General features: G+C 50.4%; 1 protein-coding gene across 2 annotated transcripts in view; it reads right to left on the bottom strand.

Moving 5' to 3' along the window:
• ABAT (4-aminobutyrate aminotransferase) overlaps positions 1-22,351 on the bottom strand; it is an 88,059-nt gene that overhangs the window by 38,978 nt on the left and 26,730 nt on the right. The window contains exons 1-2 of one of the 2 annotated variants that reach the window (XM_032392149.1): positions 19,732-20,055; positions 4,154-4,268 (exon numbers count right to left, since the gene is read on the bottom strand). In XM_032392149.1, the coding sequence (XP_032248040.1) occupies positions 4,154-4,223 (70 nt within the window). In that variant the 5' untranslated portion in view covers positions 4,224-4,268; positions 19,732-20,055. Of the gene's footprint in view, positions 1-4,153; positions 4,269-19,731; positions 20,056-22,351 lie in introns of those variants that run through there. The other variant, XM_032392148.1, reaches the window with a different exon arrangement.

The following is a 22,351-nucleotide window of genomic DNA, read 5'->3' as shown; positions in this document are numbered from 1 at the left end:
ATTGACATCTTCACAATATTTGTTCTTCCAATCCATGAGCATGGAACGTTTTTCCATTTCTTTGTGTCTTCCTCAATTTCTTTCATGAGTATTTTATAGTTTTCTGAGTACAGATCCTTTGCCTCTTTGGTTAGATTTATTCCTAGGTATCTTATGGTTTTGGGTGCAATTGTAAATGGGATCGACTCCTTAATTTCTCTTTCTTCTGACTTGTTGTTGGTGTATAGGAATGCCACTGACTTCTGTGCATTGATTTTATATCCTGCCACTTGACTGAATTCCTGTATGAGTTCTAGCAGTTTTGGGGTGGAGTCTTTGGGATTTTCCACATAAAGTATCATATCACCACAGAGCCTTCTTCTTCCTGAGTTTCTTTTTCCTTGTTTCCCGTTGTTCCAGCTGATGTCGGAGTGGACTCCGCCTGTGTGCAGGCTGGTCAACTGGAGGTGGGGCTCCTTCTCCAAGGGGGGTTTCTGATGCAAATGACAATCTTGGAAGACCCACTATTGCCTTTGGGTGGCTCCTCACCTTTTTCACCTATGCTTGGGGCGGGGGGGCAGTTGATTTCGAAGAGCATGTGTCTCCTCTCTTCCTGGTGTTTCCTTGCTCCGTGGAGATCCTTGGTTCTTGGCTAAGCTCCTGGCAAGCTTCCGTCAGCCCTGAGAAGGACGAGGTTGCGGTGATGGCTGGCTAAGCTGGACCACTGGCACTGTTCTCTCTGTTAGCTCGCAGTCATTCCTCGGATGCACTGCAAGCCACAGCCTCGTGACACGGCACTCACATTCTTGCATTCTCATCTTGTTCGGGAGACGTTCTCCTTTAACCTGAACAGAGGCGTCTGGAGCAGGAACACTGCCGCAGACTCGGAGAGCAGGGGATGTGGCTGCTCGGACAGGACTCCCGTGGGTGAAGGGGACCCAGAGGCCGATCCACCCCCAGGAGCTCTCCATTTCTAAGACTGGCTGTCATTGTGCTCAGTGCAGAGGCACAGCTGCCGTCTGTGTCTGCATCTGCCAAACTGGAGACCGCAGGGCTGACGATGAACTTGACGGAAGAGGGCTTCCTTCTCCATCACTCTTCTGGGCGTGCTGGCTCTCTAAGGGGGCAGGGAACTCTCCGGGCTGTTCAGGTCTTTTGCCAAATGCATCATAGGTATGGTATGGTCAGAGGAGAGTTGTGCACTATGTCGCCTCTGAGTAGCAAAGTTCCAGCCCTTTCTCCTGTTCTCAGGAAGGCAGCATGCCACTGATTTTTTTAACACACTCATGGAGGAAAATATCAACAATTTCACCACCCAGAGGTAACCGCTTTGCTGTCTAGTCTCTCAGTCTCTGCACTCCATTTGCCAGGATAAGATTATCAATGATTTGGGGGGAGGGGCATGAAGCAATGCCATTGGGAGCACTGTCTCAGCCCTGAGCCACCGTGTCTAATGGCTTCACAGTGATCTGATGGGTGCAGACACCACACCAACACCTAAGCACAGTGGGTGTGGTGAGGGCTGAAGCACCCTCCTGCTCTCCCTCACTCCGGGGAAGCAGGTGCCATGTTGTGAGCTGCTCTGTGGAGATGTCCATGTGGCCCCAAATCCAGCCAGAGCCACAGGAGTGAGCTTGGAAGCAGATCCCCCAGCTTCCACATTGAGCCTTCCGGTGAGACCGCAGCCCTGGCTAACAGCTCAGCTGTACCCTCGTGAAAGACCTGGAGCCAGAACATCCAGCTAAGCTGCCCCCCAACCCAGATTCCTAATCCACACGAACCATGAAATAAATAAATAATTATATAAAATATTAAATAAAAAACATTATTTTAACCTGCTAAGTTTGGGGCTATTTGTCACAAGGCAATAAATAACTAATATAGCAGTTAAGGTTGCAAGTTTTGGGACCAGCCGGGCTCTCCGTTCAAAGCCTGGTTCAGCCACTTGCTCGCGCTGAGGCTCTGGGAAAGTGATATAATTTCTCTGAGTCTCCCTTTCCTCTCCCAGGGGATTAAATGGATTAAAGGTTAGCTGTCATTTTACAATGATTTCCTTATTGCTACTTGCCCATCAGCAGTGTAGGAGTGCACAGATTCCTGAATCTTTGCCAACACTGTGGTTTAGTATTAAAAAACTCGTATCTATCAATCAACCCATCTATCAATCATCTATCATACTGGATATGTCAAAGTGATAGGCCAAAAGAAAAGAAAAAAAATCTCACGGTATGGTTCTCTCCATCTGGCACAAGTGTGCCAAAAAAAGATTCAGCTCTGGCCAAGAAAATGCAGAGCTGGTAACTCCGATTTAGTCACATCTGTCTTGGTTTTTCATCATGCCTCCATATCCATGCTTGTAAAATGGGAGTTAAGCCACTCCCCGCCTAATGGAAGCATAAACGAAGAGCTTTCACATGAACTGTTCCTTCTGAGACAAGAAATGTGCAAAGCAGGGAGGACACCAGTACCACCCCCACTTTCCCGAAGAGAAACGGAGGCTCACATCCTGCCCACTGGTCAGGCTCACTTGGTGAAATGGGGCCCAGTAGTAGGAGTCTTGACCCACTGCTCTTTCCTGGTTTTCTCCTTGGGAAGGCTCCAACGTCCGTGAGAATGACCTGCAAAGGCGGAGCCACGCTCTCTCATCACTGGTGTATCCTCAGTGCCTGGCACAGTGCTCGGCACCCAGCAGGTGCTCCATAGTACTAGCTAGGGAGGACTCTCCCTCCTGCTTGGAGCACCCCATACCTGCACCATTGGTCAGGTTTCGGTTTATTTTTAACATAATAATGGGTCAGCATTAATATGCTTCTCTTATAATTGTGTAAAACAAAACAAAACCTCAAAACCTAACTCCTCAAGGCTACGGAGGTCAAGAACAAGGGAAGGCAGGAACTGTCACAGACCAGAGGAGATGACGTGACAACGCAGTGCGCTGGGGGAACTGGGGCTGGATCCTGGGATCCAGAAAGAGGCGTCAAGGGAAAGGCTGGTAAAATCCAAAGAGAAGTCTGGAGTTTGGTTAACAGTAAAATATAAGGCCAGCTTCTTAGTTTTCGACAAATGCATCCCAGCGATGTAAGATTTTAACTGTGGGGGACATTGCGGCACAGGGGACCTCTCTGGACTAGCTTAGTAATTTCTCTGCACTTGTAAAATCAGCCCAAGTTAAAAGGTTTATTTTAAAACAAAACCTGCTAATACTCCTGCGGGAGAGAGAACACGCCTGCTCTTTATCCTACCCAGGGTATAAACACCTGCATTCTACATGCGAACCAAGGCCACAGCCAGCACTTTGTCTTCAGAAGGCAGACGAGACCAATAAGAAAAGGACACAACGATAACAAGCACGGGGCTCTGAGAGAACTGGGACAGGCTTGGTGGGGGGGATGTAGGGTTCCCCTAAGGGGGTTACCACTAGCCCCTCTTTCCCCCAGAGCCCCAGGGAGGCACATGGGGGAGGGATGATAACCCAGTGTTTGCAGCTAGACTGACTTCGCTTCTCTGAGGCTCGGCTTTCTCACCTGCAAAATGGGATTCATGCGTGCCTTCCGGTGGGGCCACTGGGAAGGAGGTCTCACGGGATCCTGCAAGCTGATGAGGCTGGCCTGGCCGAGCTGCCTGCACTCAGCGAGGCAGAGAGAAACAGAAGCCCCGGAGAGACGGAGAGACGTGGCCGTGGAGTGGGCGGTGCTGCAGGCCAGCTGGGGGTGGGTGGGTGCCCGCGAGGGAGAGTGCGGTGGGGGTAGCCGCCTCCTATCCAGTACCCTGGAAGCCCACTTGGCCTTTGGGTCAATCACAGGGATACTTGTAGCCTTCTTGTTTTCTTGGCAGCAAGCTCAGCTATGTGTTTTCCCCAACAGTCCCTGTGAGGACAGGCCGGACCCTTCCGGCTGCTGGGGCTGCCGCTCCAGGCAAGCAACGTGGCTCCAGGCCGGATCAGCTTCCTGTCCACCACAGAGCTGTTCGTTCGGGGACAGGAGTGCACGGCTGAGACGGGAGATGGAGGGGGGTGATGGGGACAGTTTTAGTGTGTGTGAGGGGGAGACAGCCCCAGAAATACCGGCTGGCCAGCCCCTTAACCCCCAAGGGCTCTCCCAGTCCAAGTATCCCCAGTCTGGATTGTGTTTCCCATCAGGACCAGTTGTTGCCAAGACCCCCCTCCACGGCTTACTGGGTGCGAGCAGGCTGTAGTTGTGCTGGAAGGTGCAGGCCAACCGCCGGCTGAGCAACATGAAGGCCATGATCCTCTCCTCCAGGAACAGAGGCCCCCTTCACACGCTTCCACCCTGGAAGAAACCAGAAATGCACAGTCAGGCCAGCCAAGAACACTTCCCTGCCATTTCCCATGTAGTTTCTTCTGACATCACATCCTTTGCTTTCATACTGGGGATACACTTTAAAAACCGAAGGCCGGGGGCACCTGGCTGGCTCAATTGGAGGAGCATGTGAATCTTGATCTCTGGGTCGTGGGTTTGAGACCCATGTTAGTTGTAGAGATTCCTTCAATAAAAGTGTTTTCATTTGACCTTGACCACACCCCAGGCAGGATCACTGTGCACATTTTCTAGGTGGAAAACCAGAGCAAGGGGACAGAGCTGGCTTGAGATCCCTCTGCAGGCAAGCTGACCAGCTCGGTGCATCATCCACAGGGGACAAGCCAGCCCAATCTGTGAGATGGGAGGGCTCAGATGGAAGATTCAGAGCAGATGCAGTGGCCGCACAACACGGGAGGCTGGGAGCCCTGCTGCCCTGTCCCCACACTGAACACTGGTCCCCAGCACTGTCTGGGAATCCCAGGACCCCATGCAGTACCTGGTGGCCCGTTTTGGGGAGTGCATATTTCCAGTGTGACCAACCTTCTCAAGTTTGCTGGAGATGGAGGGGGTTCCCTGGATGTGGAACTTCGCTTTGGAACCCAGGGAGTGAGGGTTCTCAGCTCCCGTGCCCCAGACCCCTCCCAAGTCCTGCTCTCCCTGGCTAGACCTGCCAGTTGCCCATTGCTTTGTGGGCCTGGAACAACAGCCCCCCCACCTTGTTTTCTTTTTATCACCTCCCCCACCCCCTCCCCAGGCCACCATTCAAGTGTGTTCCCCCTGCATCTTTTGGTTTGTGGGTTTTCTTGCTAAATCCCTGCTTTGTTATCTGGAGTGTGTATTTTCGGTTATATTGTGCTGGATCTCAGAACAATGATGGAGCCATTCACGTCTCACAACTTCTGGACCCTGTTTCCTGAGTCCTTTCTGCATGCTGCACGCTGTGCTAAGCTCTTTGCATAGGGCACTATTAATATTCATTATTGTTATGAATGCGCACAATACTTTGTGGTCCCCTCTTTACAGATGAGGACACTGAGGCACAGAGAGGTTAATGGTGGATCTGAAAACAGATCTGTCTGACCCCAGAGTCACTGAGTCCTAACACTTCATAGATGTCCATCCATTCACGCTGCAACAAAACACAGAGGAAGCGCCAACTAGGGGTGGCTGCAGGCTTAGCAGCACGGGTGAGGACTTGGGCGGATGTCTGGCACCAAGCTCAGGATGATGTGTTGGCAGTGCTCCCAACCCAGTACCCCAGAGCTAATGGGACGTGGAGCTGTATTATTAGAAGCAGAGACTAAACAAAGGAGGGTGGTGTTGGCACTGGTTTAAGGATTCACTCATTCCATGAATATTCATGGTGCACCTACTATGTGTCCCCCTCACCCTCTCCCCCCTGTGGGCACTGGGCACAGGGCACAGGGATCAGTCAAGTGCAGTGCTTGCCTTCCAAGCATGACCATGTCCTGAGCACCTAGAGGTGCTGCAGATACCACCCTGTTTCATCCCCAGAGCCCCAGGAGATGAATGGCTACGTCATTATCCACTCTTCACAGATGAGGCAACTGAGGTGCTCCTGGGAAGTGGGTGCAGGAGGTAGCTTTGGGGTGTCCGTTCAGCACACCGTGCCTCCCCGCTCTTGGAAACTTCCTCCTCTGTCTACAGGGGTGCAGACCCGGCAGCCCTGTCCGTGCTGTGTGACCCCCCTGGCCGCAGCTGACTGGACGGGGACAGGCCAGAGTCCTGGGAGCTGTGGGGTCGCACCTCCTACCCCAGGAGAGGAGCCGGCATGCAGAACAGTGTGCAACAGAGAAGCAGCTGCAAGAGAGGACGGAGGTCCTGGACACAGAGGCTCCCTGGTTCCACCTCAAGCCTGCAGCCCAGCCTGGCCATGAGTGCACCACTCACTTCTGAACCTGTTGGGGCCAACCTGAGTCCCCCATATCCCTGGGGGTGAGCCGGTACGGCAGGGGGAGGGCCAGGAGTGTCAGGATCATAGATGTCTCTCCAAATGGAAGGACCGAGGGAGAAGTGTTCCCATCCCACTGGTCCAGAAGAAAGCTCCCTCCACCTTCCTTTTCGCCCCCCGCCCCCTTTTAGCTTGCTTGAGTATCTGGGTTTCTTTTGCTTACAGAGTCCAGCTAATAGCACAGTTAGAGAATCAGACTGGGCCCCACATCTTGGGAGTGCACTGGGAGTGCCTGCCTAGGGCTCTCCTCCTCAGCCACCACCCAGCATGTGCAGGGTGGCTAAGGATAAAGTCTCTCCTGGTGGGGGCTCTGGGAGGCGTCCCAGGAGGAAGTGACTGTAGTCTGCGGGGTACGGTTCTGAAGGGCACTTTATCCCCCTCAATGTGCCCAGCCACCCAGTGCGGAGGGAGATGAGGACATGGAATTTCGGAGGGGTTATGTATTTGGCCTTGGTTACGGGAATGCCTGGGACTGTCTGAGCCCAAAGCCCTTCATGACAACATCGATTAACTCAGCGAATAACAAAACACCTCACCATAGTAGATACTGGGGCTTGATGAATACAAATGATCTAGTTCAGAGAGGAAATTTTGTTGCCTTTCAGCAGAGGAAATGTTATTGAGGAGAGCATGGGTCTGGAACATGCGACCATAAATTAACTGAGAAACCATACTCTTTCCTTGATAACTCAATGTTTTTTTGTTTTTGTTTTTTAATCTATTCCAGCAGCATATCCAACTCAAAGCAAGCCTGTTCATTTAGCAGCACAGTGACTATGCAGAACCAGCGGCTGCTGTCTCTCATTTAAAACCATTTGTCTCAAACTTAAGACTCCACACAATTTAATTTCCATTAAACATGTGTTTGAAAATGCGAGAATCTCGGAGAATGCGCATATTAACATCTGAATGCTCTGCAAAAGTGAGAGTCACACCTGCACACTTTCAATTACAAAATGTCACAATGGGAAATACATGGCGGTGACATTTTGGTGGCCTGCAGTTGAAATTGACCTTATAACAAAACCTGATCTCTATCAGACGTGAATTCTTAGCACAATATGCTTCCAACAATCAGAAGAGTTGATGTCATGTGCTCACTTTCTCTAGCCCACTAATTCAATCAACAAAAATTAATTAGGTGCCTGTTACAGGCAAGGCACTGCATTATGTAGGTATTGAGATGGGTAAAAGGCTCCTCTCTTTCTGAAGCTCATAATTTAGTGGCAGAGGGACGAGGGGAGAGAATAGGAGAATTTAATGCACTAGGCTGCTTTCCCCTTCATGTCAATAAATCCTTAAGATAACCGGGCAAGCTATGTATATAAAAATTTTCCAGTTCACTGTCAACGAGTAATTCTGTACCAGACAGGGTGAAATCATGACTTCTGCTGGTATGAATACGCAAGGTGCTGTGGAAACGCAGACAGAGATTCATTCTGGCGGGGCTTACGATGCCAGTGAGGTGTCACATGAGCTGCACCTTCAAAGGTGAGCAGATTTTCGGAAGCCACAGAGGAAAGGGGAGGTACCTCCAGCAAATGCTCAGGGGTGATGAGATGCAGAATGGGCAAGAGTCGGGGACACGGCGAGGGCGGCCAGGACACGAAATCACAGGGGAAGGGAAGGTGGAAGAGAAGAGGATGTACAGGGTCGGCTGGAGACACCCTCAGTGTGTGTGGGGGGGTCCAGCTCTTCCATCTTATTCAGAAGGGTCCTGCTCAGCCAGGTCCGGCGGAGGGGTGCACGGAACAAGCCACATGTCAATGAGATGCTGGGGTCACTGTGAGCTGAGGAGGGGGGCTCCCAAGGCATGTTGGAGGGCACCTACGGGGTGAGGGTTGAGAGGGAGGAAGGAGCCAGAGACCAGCTTCTAAATCCCTAGCCTTTAAGACTTATGGGTTCCTTGAAAAGTTGAACATAGCATTACCACACAGCTCAGCAATTCCGCTCCTTTTGTTGTTGTTGGTTTTTTTTTAGCAGGCTCCATGCCCAGTGCAGAGCCCAGTGCGGGGCTCGAACTCACAACCATGAGATCAAGACCCGAGCTGAGACCAAGAGTCAGATGCTCAATTGACTGAGCCACCCAAGCGCCCCCAACAATCCACTCCTAAGTGTACACCCCAAAGAATGCAAAATAGGAGCTCAAACAGATACATGTACACACACGTTGATATCAGCACCATCCACAATACCAAAGATGGAAGCCACCCAAGTGTACATCAGTGGCTGAATGGGTAAGCCACATGGGGTCTGTCCACACCACAGGGTCCTTCATAATAAGGAATGACGTGCTGATATATGCTACAAAGTGGATGAACCGCAAAAACATGATGCTCAGTGCAAGAATCCAGACACGAAGGGCCACACACAGCTTCCATTTGTATGGAATGTCTAGGACAGGCACGGCCAAAGAGACAGAAAGCAAGTGAGTGGTTGCAAGAACTGGGGAGAGGGGCCAGTGGGGATGACTGTCTAATGGGGTTTCTGTTCGGGATGACGAGAAAGTTCTGGAGCTGGTGGCGATGTCTGCCTCAATGTGCCTGAATGTGCCAAAGGCACCGAGTTATTCACTTACAATGGTTCTTGGGTAATCTTGTTTTATGTGAATTTGACTGCAATAAAAAAATAAAAGCAAACAAGAGAATTACGGAGCTGGCCCTCCCCTTTTAGAAATGGGAGACAAGACAAGGGTTTGAGGACATGCAGGCCTGCGTTTGAGTGCCTGCCTGCTACAGTTGTCATTTACCCTGCTTGATTCAGTCATTCCCTTAGCAGAAACCACTGCGCCCCGCCATATGCCAGGGCTGTGTGTAGGTGCCGGTGATGAACCAGTGACCAAGATCAAGATTAAATAGAGCTGTGATAGATTAGTGATGTCTGTCATGGGCCCTGTAATAGACACTACAGATATGTGTGCAATGCCTGGAGCCTGGGCTTCAGTTCTAAAGCTCACTGTCTTATGTAACTAACAGAGCAGAACTTACAAAAACACTCTGAGCCTCAGAGTCCTTATTTACGGCACGGGGAGGGCGATGCCTCTCTTACTGGCTGCGCTGGGAATTAGGCAACTGATGTGAACAGCCTGGCGGATCATAGGCTCTTCAGACATTTGAGTTTCCTCTGTCTCTGACTTGTCCCTCCCTTTTGTATTCTCGGCCAATGATGCAGTGCTTGATTCTAGAGCTCTGTGGTCTGAGGTCCATGGAGGTTTCTGGGGTTACCAAGGAAAGGGGCCCAACAGAAGGCAGACTCTTTCTGGGGACATGCTCTGGAGCCTCTCAGATGCAAGGCAGTTACAAAGGAAGGCTCCCCTTCCCCCCCACAGTGATGTAGGGAGCTGGGTGCCCAGGGGTCCCGCTTGGGGGCAAGGCCCTAAACCGCTCTGGCACAAACTGCATCATCTCACCTGGACTGGAGCACTGATACCCTCGGTGCTCTCCTGGCTTTCTCTCTTGCTTTCCTTCCATTATTTTCTACTTGGTCCCCAACCTTTTTAAGGATAATTCATCTCACATCACTTTCCTGCCTGAAACACTCCAATCACACTCAGAAAAATGCAAACCCCAAGAGAGAGGGGATCAGGCTTTTCTTGTTCTCCAGGGTACCCAGAGCTCAGCGCAGTTCCCGGGTCAATTTATGCAGTGAGTGAACTCAACACGTCTGAGCTGTGAAACGGGGACAGCAACACCTGCCTTTTAAAAAGGTCCATCAGAGGACTCATGAAAATTAGTGTGCGGGTCTGAAATTTGTGTTAAAACAACAATTTAACAATAATATTCCCCTCTGCCCAAGTCTGGAATCATTGTGTACGTGACTGTTCACCACAGCCCTTGCTTGGCTCAGGAGCCAAAGCCATGTGCCTCTCCTGGCCTCAGTTTCCCCTCATGTTGGATCACATAGTTTCCATGGCCCCTTCTGACCCCGAGAACCATCTGGCCTGCATGCCGAGAGGCCCACTGCATTGCCCCCGAGATGGTGTGAGCATCTATGTCTCTGCTCTGTCTCCCACGCCCTGTGCGATCTGCACATCTGGAGACAGATATCAGTCTGGTGTCAAAGGCAGGCTAGCATCACAGAGGGATGTCATTCCTTGACATGATCAGAACTGAAAGGGAAATTTAAACCAACATAAACTAAATAGAATAGGATCTATCCGAGCGCATGGCGGGCGAGGGTAATTTTTGTCTGAGGCATGCAGGACACCTGCAAGAAATGCTGTCTCTTACTGTGTGTCTCGGTCAAAACAAGTTGCAAACCCTGGTGCAACCAGACAGTGAGCCCTCCAGGCCCACCCACCTCTCCCCAGCCCCTTTTCTTTAATTAAAATGTTAATTACTTCTCTCTGCTCCCTCTTATCTGCCTCGTATGCGTATGCGTGCATTCGTATGCTTGCATTCGGAGGGTGTGATGGGATGGGGCGAGGCCAGGGCAGTGTTTAAATCAATGGGGTAGGGGAATTCAGGGAAAGGGCCCCCCCAAGAAAAAATGCCCTGGAGGAAGAAGAAAAGTCATCAAAGCATTGGCAGCTGTTTATTGCTCACTTGCTACATACGATGTACCTTCACGTCTAATTTCAGCCTTCTGCAGGATGGCAGGCTCAGAAGGTTGATGGGCTCTTCAAGGGTCTCCGAGCTCAGAGCCAGCCGTTCTTACCCTTGGCTGCGTGTGAGAATTTCCAGGAGCATAACACCTATGGCGGGCTCCACCCAGCACAACTAAACCAGAGTCTCACGGGTGTGACATGGGCACTGGTGAAGCCCCCGAGGGGAGGCTGAGAACTACTGTCTTTAGAGGTGGATGGTGGACCCTGCACTTGATCCAGGACTGCATGATCCCCATCTCTCTGGAAATGAAGGGTTTCTGACTTTGAGAGTTAAACATCTCAAAAATACAGGGAGAAAGCAGCCCATGGTGGCCGTTTGTAGAGGTCGGGTGCAGGGTGCTGAATGTGAAACCAGACTCCTTTACTTGCTGTGTGACCTTCGGCGTGTTAAACAACCTCTCTGTGCCCCTTTCCCTCATCTGTAAAATGGGGATAATACCCCTTTGAACCTAACTCATGGGCTAGCAGAGTGTGAACTGAGACATGAGACTTGGGTCCCTGCTGTATCCCCAGCCCCAGAGCAGTGCCTGGCTACAAACAATCATTGAATAAATAGTTAAGTGCTCCATAAATGTCCTGAAGATGGTGTCTGACTCACCTTTCCACTACGCTGCCTCGCAGGCCCCATGAACACAAAATCTCTGCATGAGTCATTGGCTAGAAATGGACCCCCAGGCCTCTCTGGGGCCCCAAAAGATGCTCTGTCTCTCATTCTCATATCTGCTCTGCAGGCCGAGACAAAAGAGCTGGCTGAGGCCTGGGACGTTCCTTTCCCATCTGCAGCCCCGGCTGTCTGTTGGCTTTTCTGCAGACTCAATGGGACACAATGACACACATAGCCAAGTGCGCCTCTGTTGTCAGGGCCAAGGGTCGCCATGGCAACCAACAAAGCCAGAGCCCTGGGCCTGTGCAGATGGCTAGCAGGGCCCCATTCACGGGGCTGTGATGGATGGCGCTGGGACAGAAGGCTTTATTTCGGACCTGGCTTCCCTCCTCCAGTGCCAGATCCTCAGCCTCCCCTGGCTGTCCCCACAGCATGGGCCCCAGCCCTCCCTCCCTGCATGCATGATGTTCTATGACTGGCCTCTTGCAGCAACATGCAATCAGTGGTGACTCGTACAAGGGGAGGGCGATACTGTTCTTGGAAACAGGCAAATGTTGACTTCTACGAAAGGCAGAGTCGCAGCTGAGAAAGTCACATGAGTCAGAAATGGGGTCCAGAGGTGCCATATTCTAGCTTGATGATTCTGGACCTGTTGCACAACTCACCAGGGCCACAGGTTCCCCATCTGTGAAATGGGAAGAATGAAAGCTACCCATGAGGCATGAGCGCTTTGGTGCTAGAAGGCAGGTGGGCCCTAGCCCGTGAACAGGGTAAAGGGGAAAAAGAACAGACAAGGCATCAAATGCAAGCCTTCTGAACGGGGAGACAGACAGCCTTTGTTCTGTGTGTAGCACGTATTCAGACAGAAACATTTGCAAATGGTTGAGTTAGTTTTGTATTTCTGATTCTACAAGGGGGGAGGATTGAAGGAACAGAATCCGGTTGGAAAGGATGCTTGTGCCAATGCGGAAGAAGCTACCCCAGGTTAAAGCTGCAGAAGGAAGGTCTGGTTCCACAGGTGTGTATGGAGCACCAGGGCTAAGCCCCCAAGATGCCATGCTAAACAAGGACATGTCCCACTTTGTTCTCAGGGAACTTGCAATCCTGTGGGAGGGCCAACAACGAATAGGTGATTGGAGGAGGTACATTTCCCTTTCAGAGAAAACAAATCATTTTAAGGACTCCAGGAACTGCTAAGGGTGCAAATACTACAGCAGATAACAAAGGAGCCAATTTCTTCCCTTCAAGTTCTGCAAGGCAGGTGACTTGGAAACACTGTTGCTCATTCGAGTTACGAGATGTGCCTGACCACGTCCCTTGGAGATGTCTTCACTTTTCAATAATTCAAAGGATTGTTCATTTCTGTGTGCATGCAGAGATCTGCTACAATTCAATGAACCCATAATGTCTACCATGTCAAGGCTCAAAACACTGTCTCGCTTGTTCCTGGAGGCAAATGGTACTATTCCCATTTTTCAGGTGGGGGAGAGGTTCAGAGAGGTTTTGCTACTTGCGAAAGGTCACACAGCTGAAGACAATGGAGCTGGGTGAGAACCAGGGCTGTGTCAGCTTGAGGGCTGAGACCTGGCCCCATTACCAGGATGGTGGCTTCAGTCCTTACCCAGAAATCTCATCAGACAACTCAGGCCAATACATACAATTTTCACAGGGACCAAGAACTTCAAACCAACAGTTGTCACTGTCTGCAGCCTTCCCAAGGACTCTAATCTTTTGGCCACAGGATCATCGGTAGGGGCCTACAATTGCCCTAACAATTCCAACCTCAGGCCACACTTGGACTTTTCCCTGTGCCCCAACACTTGTCCCTGCTGTCCCTTCCAGGGCGCAAAGGCCCCCATTCTACGAGGAGCCCCATGGAATGGAATGTCCTTTCAGAAGAAGAACTGGCATCTTTAGAACTCCTTAGTATTTAGGACAGCTCCAGGTAATGGAGAAATCTTGCTGAGTATTTTAAATATTTTTATTTACTTGACAAAGAAAGACAGCGAGAGAAGGAACACAAGCAGGGGGAGTGGGAGAGGAAGAAACAGGCTTCCCGCTGAGCAGAGAGCCCGATGTGGGGCTCGATCCCAGGACTCTGGGATCATGACCTGAGCCAATGGCAGATAGATGCTTAACGACTGAGCCACCCAGGCGCCCCTTGCTGAGTATTTTAAATATGAATCTGTGAAAAAGAATTTGTCCACCATTTCTTGTTTCCTAATTTTTCTGGCTAACTCTTTAAACATTTTGGTGCAGGTGAGCCCGTGGAGGGCAGGTCCAAGGATGTGGTCAGATAAAGCACCCTGATCCATCACCTTCTGTAAAGACTATTCCAATCACACACAGGCAGGCTCACCCTTGCTCTGGATCTGACCATGGCGGTCATCAGTCACATGGCCGTGGCCAAACAGGCAGGCCTTCTGAATGGGAGACTTCAAAAATCCTCATGCCCAGCCCTACCTCCCCATCTGGTAGCTTGTTTTTCCGAGACAGAACACATAATCTGTTCACATAGGGAGCACTCAGAGTCATCCCATGGGACGTTTGAGGGCAGATGGCGGGAGCTGTTAACCGCGAAGCTTACAGTGCCTTGTTTAGCTTATTTTGCAAAAGGAGTGGGGCCTTTGGAGGACAAAAATGTGGCACCAAAGAGAGAGCTCGGATTCAAGCCTGGGGAAGAAGGCTTATCGGCTTTCGAGGCCAGAAAAGTGTCACTTTTGTCCAAAAACAAGCCAACAAAAACAACTTGCTTTGTCTACACAGAGCCAAACATCCGGAGTGGATAAAATTGTGATGGAATGTATCCTGGGCTGGCACCCTCAATGGCAGAGAAAGCCATCTAGGTGTCCCAGTGTCCCTGGTGCCTTGACTTCCATCAGGAGGCTTCTCCACCTTCCACCCCTTAAGAGAAGTGCCTCTAGGGGCGCCTGGGTGGCTCAGTCGTTAAGTGTCTGCCTTCGGCTCAGGTCATGATCCCAGGGTCCTGGGATGGAGCCCCGCATCGGGCTCCCTGCTCCGCGGGAAGCCTGTTTCTTCCTCTCCCACTCCCCCTGCTTGTGTTCCCTCTCTTGCTGTGTCTCTCTCTGTCAAATAAATAAATAAAAATCTTTAAAAAGAAAAAAAAGAGAAGTGCCTCTGTTTTATGACTTTTTTTTTTTTTTAGGATTTATTTATTTGAGAGAGAGAGCATGCGAGTGGGGGAAAGGGCTGAGGGAGAAAGAATCTCAAGCAGACTCCCCACTGAGCATGGAGCCTGACAAGGGGCTCGACCCCATGACCTTGGGATCATGACCTGAGCCGAAATCAAGAGTCGGATGCTCAACCAACTGAGCCACCCAGGTGCCCGTTTTATGACTTTTTGATACCTTTACAGGAAAACAAACTTGCTAAGTGAAAAGCTAATCTCTAAAATGATACTCCTTGAGACGTACAAAAACCTTGGTCATCCTCCAGGGGGAAAGAGAAGGGTTGGGGGAACAGCTACATAATGCAGCTACCTAGTCCCTCTTCTACTTGAACATTCCCTGGCTCCCACTGCCCCCAGAATTAAGCCCAGCTGCTTGGCCAGGTACACGGTCGCCCCTCCCTGCCCTGTTGACACTGACTTGCTCATACTCTGCTCTATCTTGCCTCCAGGTCATCCATCACCCATGTGCTATTATCTGTTGAAATGTCTTTCCTGTGCAACCCCCACCTCCTGTTTATATTCCTGTAACTCTTGTGTGCTTTTCCATAGTGCACCTCTGGCCACCTCTACCAGGAAGCCTTCCTGATTCACCAATTCAGGGTTAGATGTCACTCATCTGGATTTCTCCAGCAATCCTAACTTCATTTTTTTAATGAAAATGTTCACACACTCAGGGTAAACCTGGCTGTACCCACCACCTCGTTTCAACACCTGCTAGCATTTGCCATGTGTACGTTATCTATAAACTTATATGCATATTCTTTTCCAGTTCACCTATAATGTGACAATCTCTGTCTCTCCCTTTAGCCAGGGAAATTCATTCATTCATTCATTCATTCATTCATTCATTCATTCATGGATTCATTGTCAGGCATTTCCTGATCTCCTACTGCCTGAAGACGCAATACTAAACCCTAAGGACCCAGGTGGGGGTGGGAACAAGAACCAATGCAGCAGAGTCTCTGCCTTCAGTTCCAATGGAAGGAACAGGCAATAAATAATTTCACATTATGATGAGGATCATGAGCGTCACTTGACAGTAGGCGACTGATTTGGCTCAGCAGCCCACATCACACAGGGAAGGCTCAACAAACATGCTGCACTCCACGGAGCTCAGTGCTCTGACCGTGGGGTCCCAGTCAGTCTTGGTCACTATGGCAAGGGGGACAGAGAGGGGGACCAAGATGACTGGGGATCCATCCATCTGCTCAGGACTGAGACCACCCCCCGCTTTCACAGCTGGCTCTCAGGATAGCTTTTCAAGCATGTAAACATCTGGCTCACAACATCAGAGAGCCGTGAGAGAATTTATAAATACTCCCTGTCTACATTCTTTCCTGATCACTCTGAAGAGCTATAACATCAAGGTGGGGAAAGAAACACTACACAAACAAAGAAAACACAAGAGGCTGGTTCCAGCCCCTTGGTGTGGACTCCGGAGGCTCAGTGTTTAAGGGTCAGGGGCCTGCCCTGTGTCACACAGCTCAGAAGCCACAGGACCAGGCTTCAAACCCAGATCTGCGAGACTGTGTGGCTGGTTCCGTTCTGCCTCCCTGCACAGAGAAGGTAAGTAAAGGGCCCAGGTTCACCCGACAAAGAAGGGTCAGTGATCTGGGATTTTAATTCCTGAGTTAGTTCTTCTGATTCCAAGTTCAGTGTTCCTTCTGTCCACTGGGTGCCTTGCAAATATATTTAAGCCACTCGACAAACTCTTGGAGGTATAAAAATCAGTACCTTGGGGCATTTCAAGAAGGAAGGGAAGAGGAAAAAAAGGCTGCCCAGCAGCAATGACCCCACCAGAGAGAGAGGTGCCGGATGGATTTTGTGGGGAGACGTGGGTCTAAGCTAGAGCATCAGGGCTGGAGTCTGGTTTAAAAAAAAACAAAAACGCTGGAAATTGATCCACTGGGCTGTCATCTGCTGGCTGGTTTGGTTTAGTCATGATGGAGCAGCAGGTAATCTGGTCGAAGGCAGCGCCGTCCAACAGAAATATAATGTGAGCCTCAAATGAGACCCATATAAGTCGTTTTATACTTTCTAGAGGCCATGCTAAACCAGTAAAATCAGGGGTGCCTGGCTGGCTCAGTCGGTGGAGCATGCAACTCTTGATCTCAGGGTTGTGGGTTCGAGCCCCATGTTGGGTGTAGAGATGACTTAAACATAGAATCTTAAAAAAAGTCAAAACTGGTGAAATCTAGTAATCTTATTTAACCCAACATACCTAAAAATATAATCATCTCAATATGTAATCAATATGATTATTAAGATATTTTACCTTCCTTTTTTTTTTTTTGGTACGACATCTTCAAAACCCAGTATAAATTTTGCACCCTCGGCACATCTCTATCTGGATGAGTCTCATCTAGGGTGCTTGACTGTCACATGTGGGGAGCGGCCACTGTGCTGGACACTGGAGACTGACCCATGGTGTCGGGGCTGGGCTGGGCCTGAAGTAATGGACGTGCCTGACTGGGCCTGTCAGAGCTGTGATGCGGTGACAGGGAGTTTAGTCTAAGAGCTGCTGTGCAGACAGGACTGGCGAGGTGATTTGTGGGACCCAGTGCAAAAGTGAATATTTGAAGCCCCTTGTTGAGAAATGATTAAGAACTTCAAGACAGTGACAGTAGAGCATTATACCAAGCATGGGGAGGGCCCCTGGTGAGCGCAGGCCCTGTGTGACCACATGGGTCACAAGCCCGGGAGGCCGGTCCTGGGTGCAGACGAGAAAGACTCTTCCTGTGCATCCATCCCAGGTGCCGGGACAGCACTAACAAGTGTAACCAGCAACAGCAACTACAAACATCTACCGATCGCCATCTCTGGGCCAAGCCCTGTGCTAAGCTCCTTTTTTTTTTTTTTTTTTTAAGATTTTATTTATTTTTTTGTCAGAGAAAGAGAGCACAAGCAGTGGGAGCGGCAGGCAGAGCAGGTAGAGGGAGAAGCAGACTCTCTGCCAAGTAAGGAGCCCGATGTGGGACTCGATCCCAGAACCCTGGGATCATGACCTGAGCCGAAGGCAGACGCTTAACTGACTGAGCTACCCAGGTGCCCCTGTGCTAAGCTCTTTACGTATGATATAGCACTTTCAATTTTCTGAACAATCCTTATAAGTAGTATTACTCTCCATTAACAAAACAAACAAAACAACAGAACAAGAACATTCCATATACCCTCAGCACAAGTGATCTGAGACACACGTATGCCAAGCGCAGGTAATTTCTCACTGACACAATGCTACTACCTAAGAGCCCACATTCAAGTTGGCCCTCTTGTCCCTGAAATGTCTTTCGTAGCTGTTCTCTGTGTTCCCGGCGCCACCACAGGACCGCGCGGCTGTGTCTGCTCACGGGGCTCCTTGGTCTCTTTTAACCTGGAACCCCATTTTAGCCGTTATGCCTTTTATGACACAGGTACTGTAAGAGTCCAGCCTGCTTGCTCTGTACGTATTTGTCTTAATCAATATTTTTCTTTCTTTATTCATTTGACAGAGAGACACAACAAGAGAGGGAACACAAGCAGGGGGAGTGGGAGAGGGAGAAACAGGCTTCCCTCTGAGCAGGGAGCCCGATGTGGGGCTTGATCCCAGGACCCTGGGATCATAACCTGAGCCGAAGGCAGACGCTTAACCATCTGAGCCACCCAGGTGTCCCTTAATCAATATTTTTCTTAAGGTCCTTGTAAAACAGGCTGCAGCTCGTGGGCACACGGAGAAAGGTCTGCAGGGTACGTAATGCCAGGGGTACAAGGTACTGGGGGCAGATGGGGGAGGGCGTACAGCACCAGCTCTACTCGAGTGGAAGTTAAAGATTCCCTGGAGGCAGGGACAGAGGAGGTTTAAAGGTGATGAGGGCTTCGGCAGGTGGACCAAGGGGGTGAAGCTGTTGCAAATGGAGGCCACGGTGTAGGGGGACAAGAATGCCATCCTGGAGGACGTTCAAGGGCAGCAGTCCTCTGAGGGTGAGGGAACCGCGCCAGGGGACCGGGGTCTGTCCCTCCTTGGCCTGCAGCCTTCCTGAGGCCGTGCCCGTCTCTGGCCCCGTCCTCTTCCCCAAGGCGCCCTGGGAGTGGCCAGGCTGCAGTCAGCATTCACCTAGAGCGGCTGGCCGCCAAGCCTCCCCAGTGTTCAGGGTCAGGCGAAGCACGGATTCCCTTCCCCGGGTGGTGTGGCCCCCGGCTCTCACACACTAACTACAAAACGGCAAGTCATCCAGATTCCCACATCTCACCCTGCAAGTGAAATTTTGCTTTCTAAACCTGCTTCCTTCTCGCCACCTCTCGGGGCACGGGCTGCTGCCATGGAAAAAAAACAAAAACAAAACAAAACTCAAAATGAACTTCTAATAGACCGCAGAAGTGTGAGATGTGAGGGGAGTCGCCATCCAAAGCTCCCTCCTACCTGCTCTTGGCATGGGCCATCTTGGCTGTCAAGCAAGAGATTCTCATGGCAAACTCCGGTCTCCTGGAGGGTGAAGCAAAGTGCCCCTGATGGCGACCCCCCCTCCCCCCGCCCCAGCCTTCCATTCCCGAGTTTCAAAGAGACAGGTGCATGTGCGTGTGTGCTGTTTGAGCCCTCAGAACGGAAAGGAAGGATTCATTTTAGCGCTTGAGCAAAAATACCTTTTCAAGGTGACCCTCACTTCATTTCCTGGGGACAGAAGGCAGACGCGTGTAGAAATGCTTCTGCAAGCCCGCAGGCAAAAACGAATCCCTTATCTGTCATTTTAATACCATTTTTGTTTATTTTGTTCCCACTTGATTTAAAAATTTTTTTTCTTCTCCCTCCCCCTCTGTTCCCACTTTAAAGGGGCTCATCCCACTGTGCTCCCTCCACTAAGTGTCCTTGAAAAATCTGTCATATACAGTTGTGTGTCCTTCAGACCAAAAGCCATACACGGGCGCACTTGCACACAAGTGCACAGGTACACACATGGGCACACACACTAGCGTAACAGCCACTGACACATGTTGAGACACACCTCCATACACCAGTAGGTACGTGCAAATACATATCAAGCACACACACACACACACACACACACACACACACAGGTCTTCACTCACAGTGCCTGGTAGTCAGGGTCTTGCAGCAAGGCCAGCTCCTGCCTGCTTAAAACGCCTCCTCTATGCCATTCTGCAGAGTCCCAGGGATGAGACAGGCTGGACTCATCCTAAGAGGTGCCTCCGGGTACCAGCTCCCCCTCGGGAGGATGCTCTGGACTTCCAGGCAGTCCCCGAAACATGGGCTCAGGTACAGGAGGGAGGAAAAGAGCCTCAGAACCAAAGGAGGTTTGGGCAACGGATGCTCTCAGCCAGTTCCCAGCAAGTGCTAAAGGCAGAGGGATGGAGAGGGGGTGAAGGATGAGGGAGGGAAGAGAGTGAGAGGCTGAGAGGTAGCTTCTCAAAGAGGTTTCAGGCAGAAACAGAAAGGAAAAGATCCACAGAGAAACAGACACACAGAGACTGAAAAAAAAAAAAAAAGAGAGAAACACACAGAGAAAAATAGAACATGGACTGTTTAAAAAGACGTTTTAAGCCCAGCTCAGTTGAGACCGGAAGGATGAGCCCCCTGACCTGGGACCTTCTGAAATAGGCTCTCTGCCAGCCCCCCACCTTCTCCTTCCAGGGGCATGTTCCTAGATATTTCTCTCATAGGCTCGGGACCCCTGGAGTACAAAGCAGTGATCCAAGGCTTGGGATTTCTCAATGCCCCGCCCCCTGCAGCTCTCCTATGGGGGAGGCACAGCAGATCCTGCCTGTGGTATGGCCTCAGACATGAAGGGGCTCTGAGGGGCGCCAAGTCATCTCCAAGACCCCTAGGGGCTAGAGGGGCATCTCTGGCTCTGACCATCCACGTGACCTCCTCTCTGGGTGGGGGGTTTGGGGCATCAATTACTCTAGCACCCCCCCCAAGTATAGCCCAAGCTGGGGTCAATGCCTGTCCACGGGGTGCTCAGGAGAGGAAGCGGGGATGGTTGGTTGCAAGATGGGGAGGGGAGAAGGAGGAAGGAGGGGGGACACAAAGCTTTTGGTCATGTGCTGCTCATCAGTTGCCATGACGATAGCAAGGGGGTGGGGGCACCCGGATGGGAGGCTGCAAGAGACATGTTGGTTCTAAATCACCGTGACAGTACTTCAGTTGAGCTATTACGCTGTTGCTGTGGCAACCAATGGGATCAAATCGCAAAGGAAATCTATAATTATTACAAGCCAGATACCAACGAACTTGGCGCAGTAATCAGCTCATTAGGGCAATTCAACGTTAAATCCAGGAGGGAGGTACGCCGACCCCCAGCCCCCACCTCTGGGAAGAATAAAGCCAAAGAAACCCTGTAAGGCAGATCTGTTGGTGCCACAGATGGGAACCCAGAAGGCTCTCTTGGCCAAATGAGGAATACATATTAAGTGAAACCACATGAAATTGCCAACATTTGACCATTGAAAAACATTTTCCATGAATTTACTGTAGCAATTTCCACCCTAGAGAAACACTGAATTTGACAGTGAATACCTGTATGCTGCCTCCACCCCCAGCTCCTGATGATCCCATTGTACCATGCTCACTTTATCACACATCTACCCTGCTATCCATCCGTTAATCCTCTCTGTTTCTGATGCATTTCAAAGTAAATTGCAGACATCGTGATGTGCCTTTCCCCCTCAAATACTTTAGCCTGCGTAAAACTAAGTATTTTGTCATTTTTGAACAACAGAGGCAGAAATTTCATATGGTTCAATCTAAACAGAATAGAGTCTAGATTTTGTCTGTCATCCATCTGCCCATCTGTCCATCCATCCATCTCTCTATCCATCCTTCTGACCATCTACCCACCCACCCATCCGTTTTCTCTTCCATTCATCCATCCACCTGTCTGTCTGTCCATCCATCCACCCATCCACCCACCCATCCACCTGTTTGTCCATCCATCTGTCCATCCATCCACCCACCCACCCATCCATCCATGTACTCCAGGGAGAGCTCATGCACACTCACAATTTCCACAAAAGATTCACCATCCCCAAATCTTCCTCCCTGGGCCAGTAGATACAGCCAACAGGATGTCCTGCATATTGAGCTCAGTAGGATCTCAGCTAAAACCATCGTTTTCCCTTCACATACTTACTCCCTTTCCTATGTGCAGCATCTCAGTAAACAGACCCGATTTGTTCAAGTTGGAAACCCGAGACCCATGCTTGGTTCCTCTGTCCGGTTACCTTCGCTCAGTACCACACTCTGGATTTGGCCTCCACTGTAGCTCTAGCCTCCACCCTCCCCTCTCTTGCTCTTCTCCTGGTTCAGGTACCCAGTGTCCTAGTTGGAGAGCTGCCCCAGCCTCCCAGCGGCCACCTCACCCTCCCTCTGCTTTTTCCACACTGACCTCCCATCATGAACTATCTGGGCATGCTGACAGTGTGGGGGAACGGGCACCTCACACATAGCTGGTGGGGCTATACATTTATACACATACCTTGGAGAGCATTTTTATCAAAATCTATAAACTTTTAAATGCACCAACCACTTTTTTGCAGCATCATTCTATTTGAGGGAATTTGCCTCATTGATATAAATGGAAAGCAACCTAAATGTCCATCACTAGGAACTGGCTAAATAAATTTTGGTGCATCCGTAACACAGAATAACATTCATCCGATAGAGAATGAGGTAGTGCTTTATGTACTGACA

This window comes from Phoca vitulina, unplaced genomic scaffold, assembly GCF_004348235.1.
Source record: "Phoca vitulina isolate PV1807 unplaced genomic scaffold, GSC_HSeal_1.0 scaffold66, whole genome shotgun sequence".
Classification (NCBI taxonomy): Eukaryota; Metazoa; Chordata; class Mammalia; order Carnivora; family Phocidae; genus Phoca; species Phoca vitulina.
Note: the sequence above shows the minus strand (reverse complement) of the source record. Positions and strands in the feature narration are given on the sequence as shown.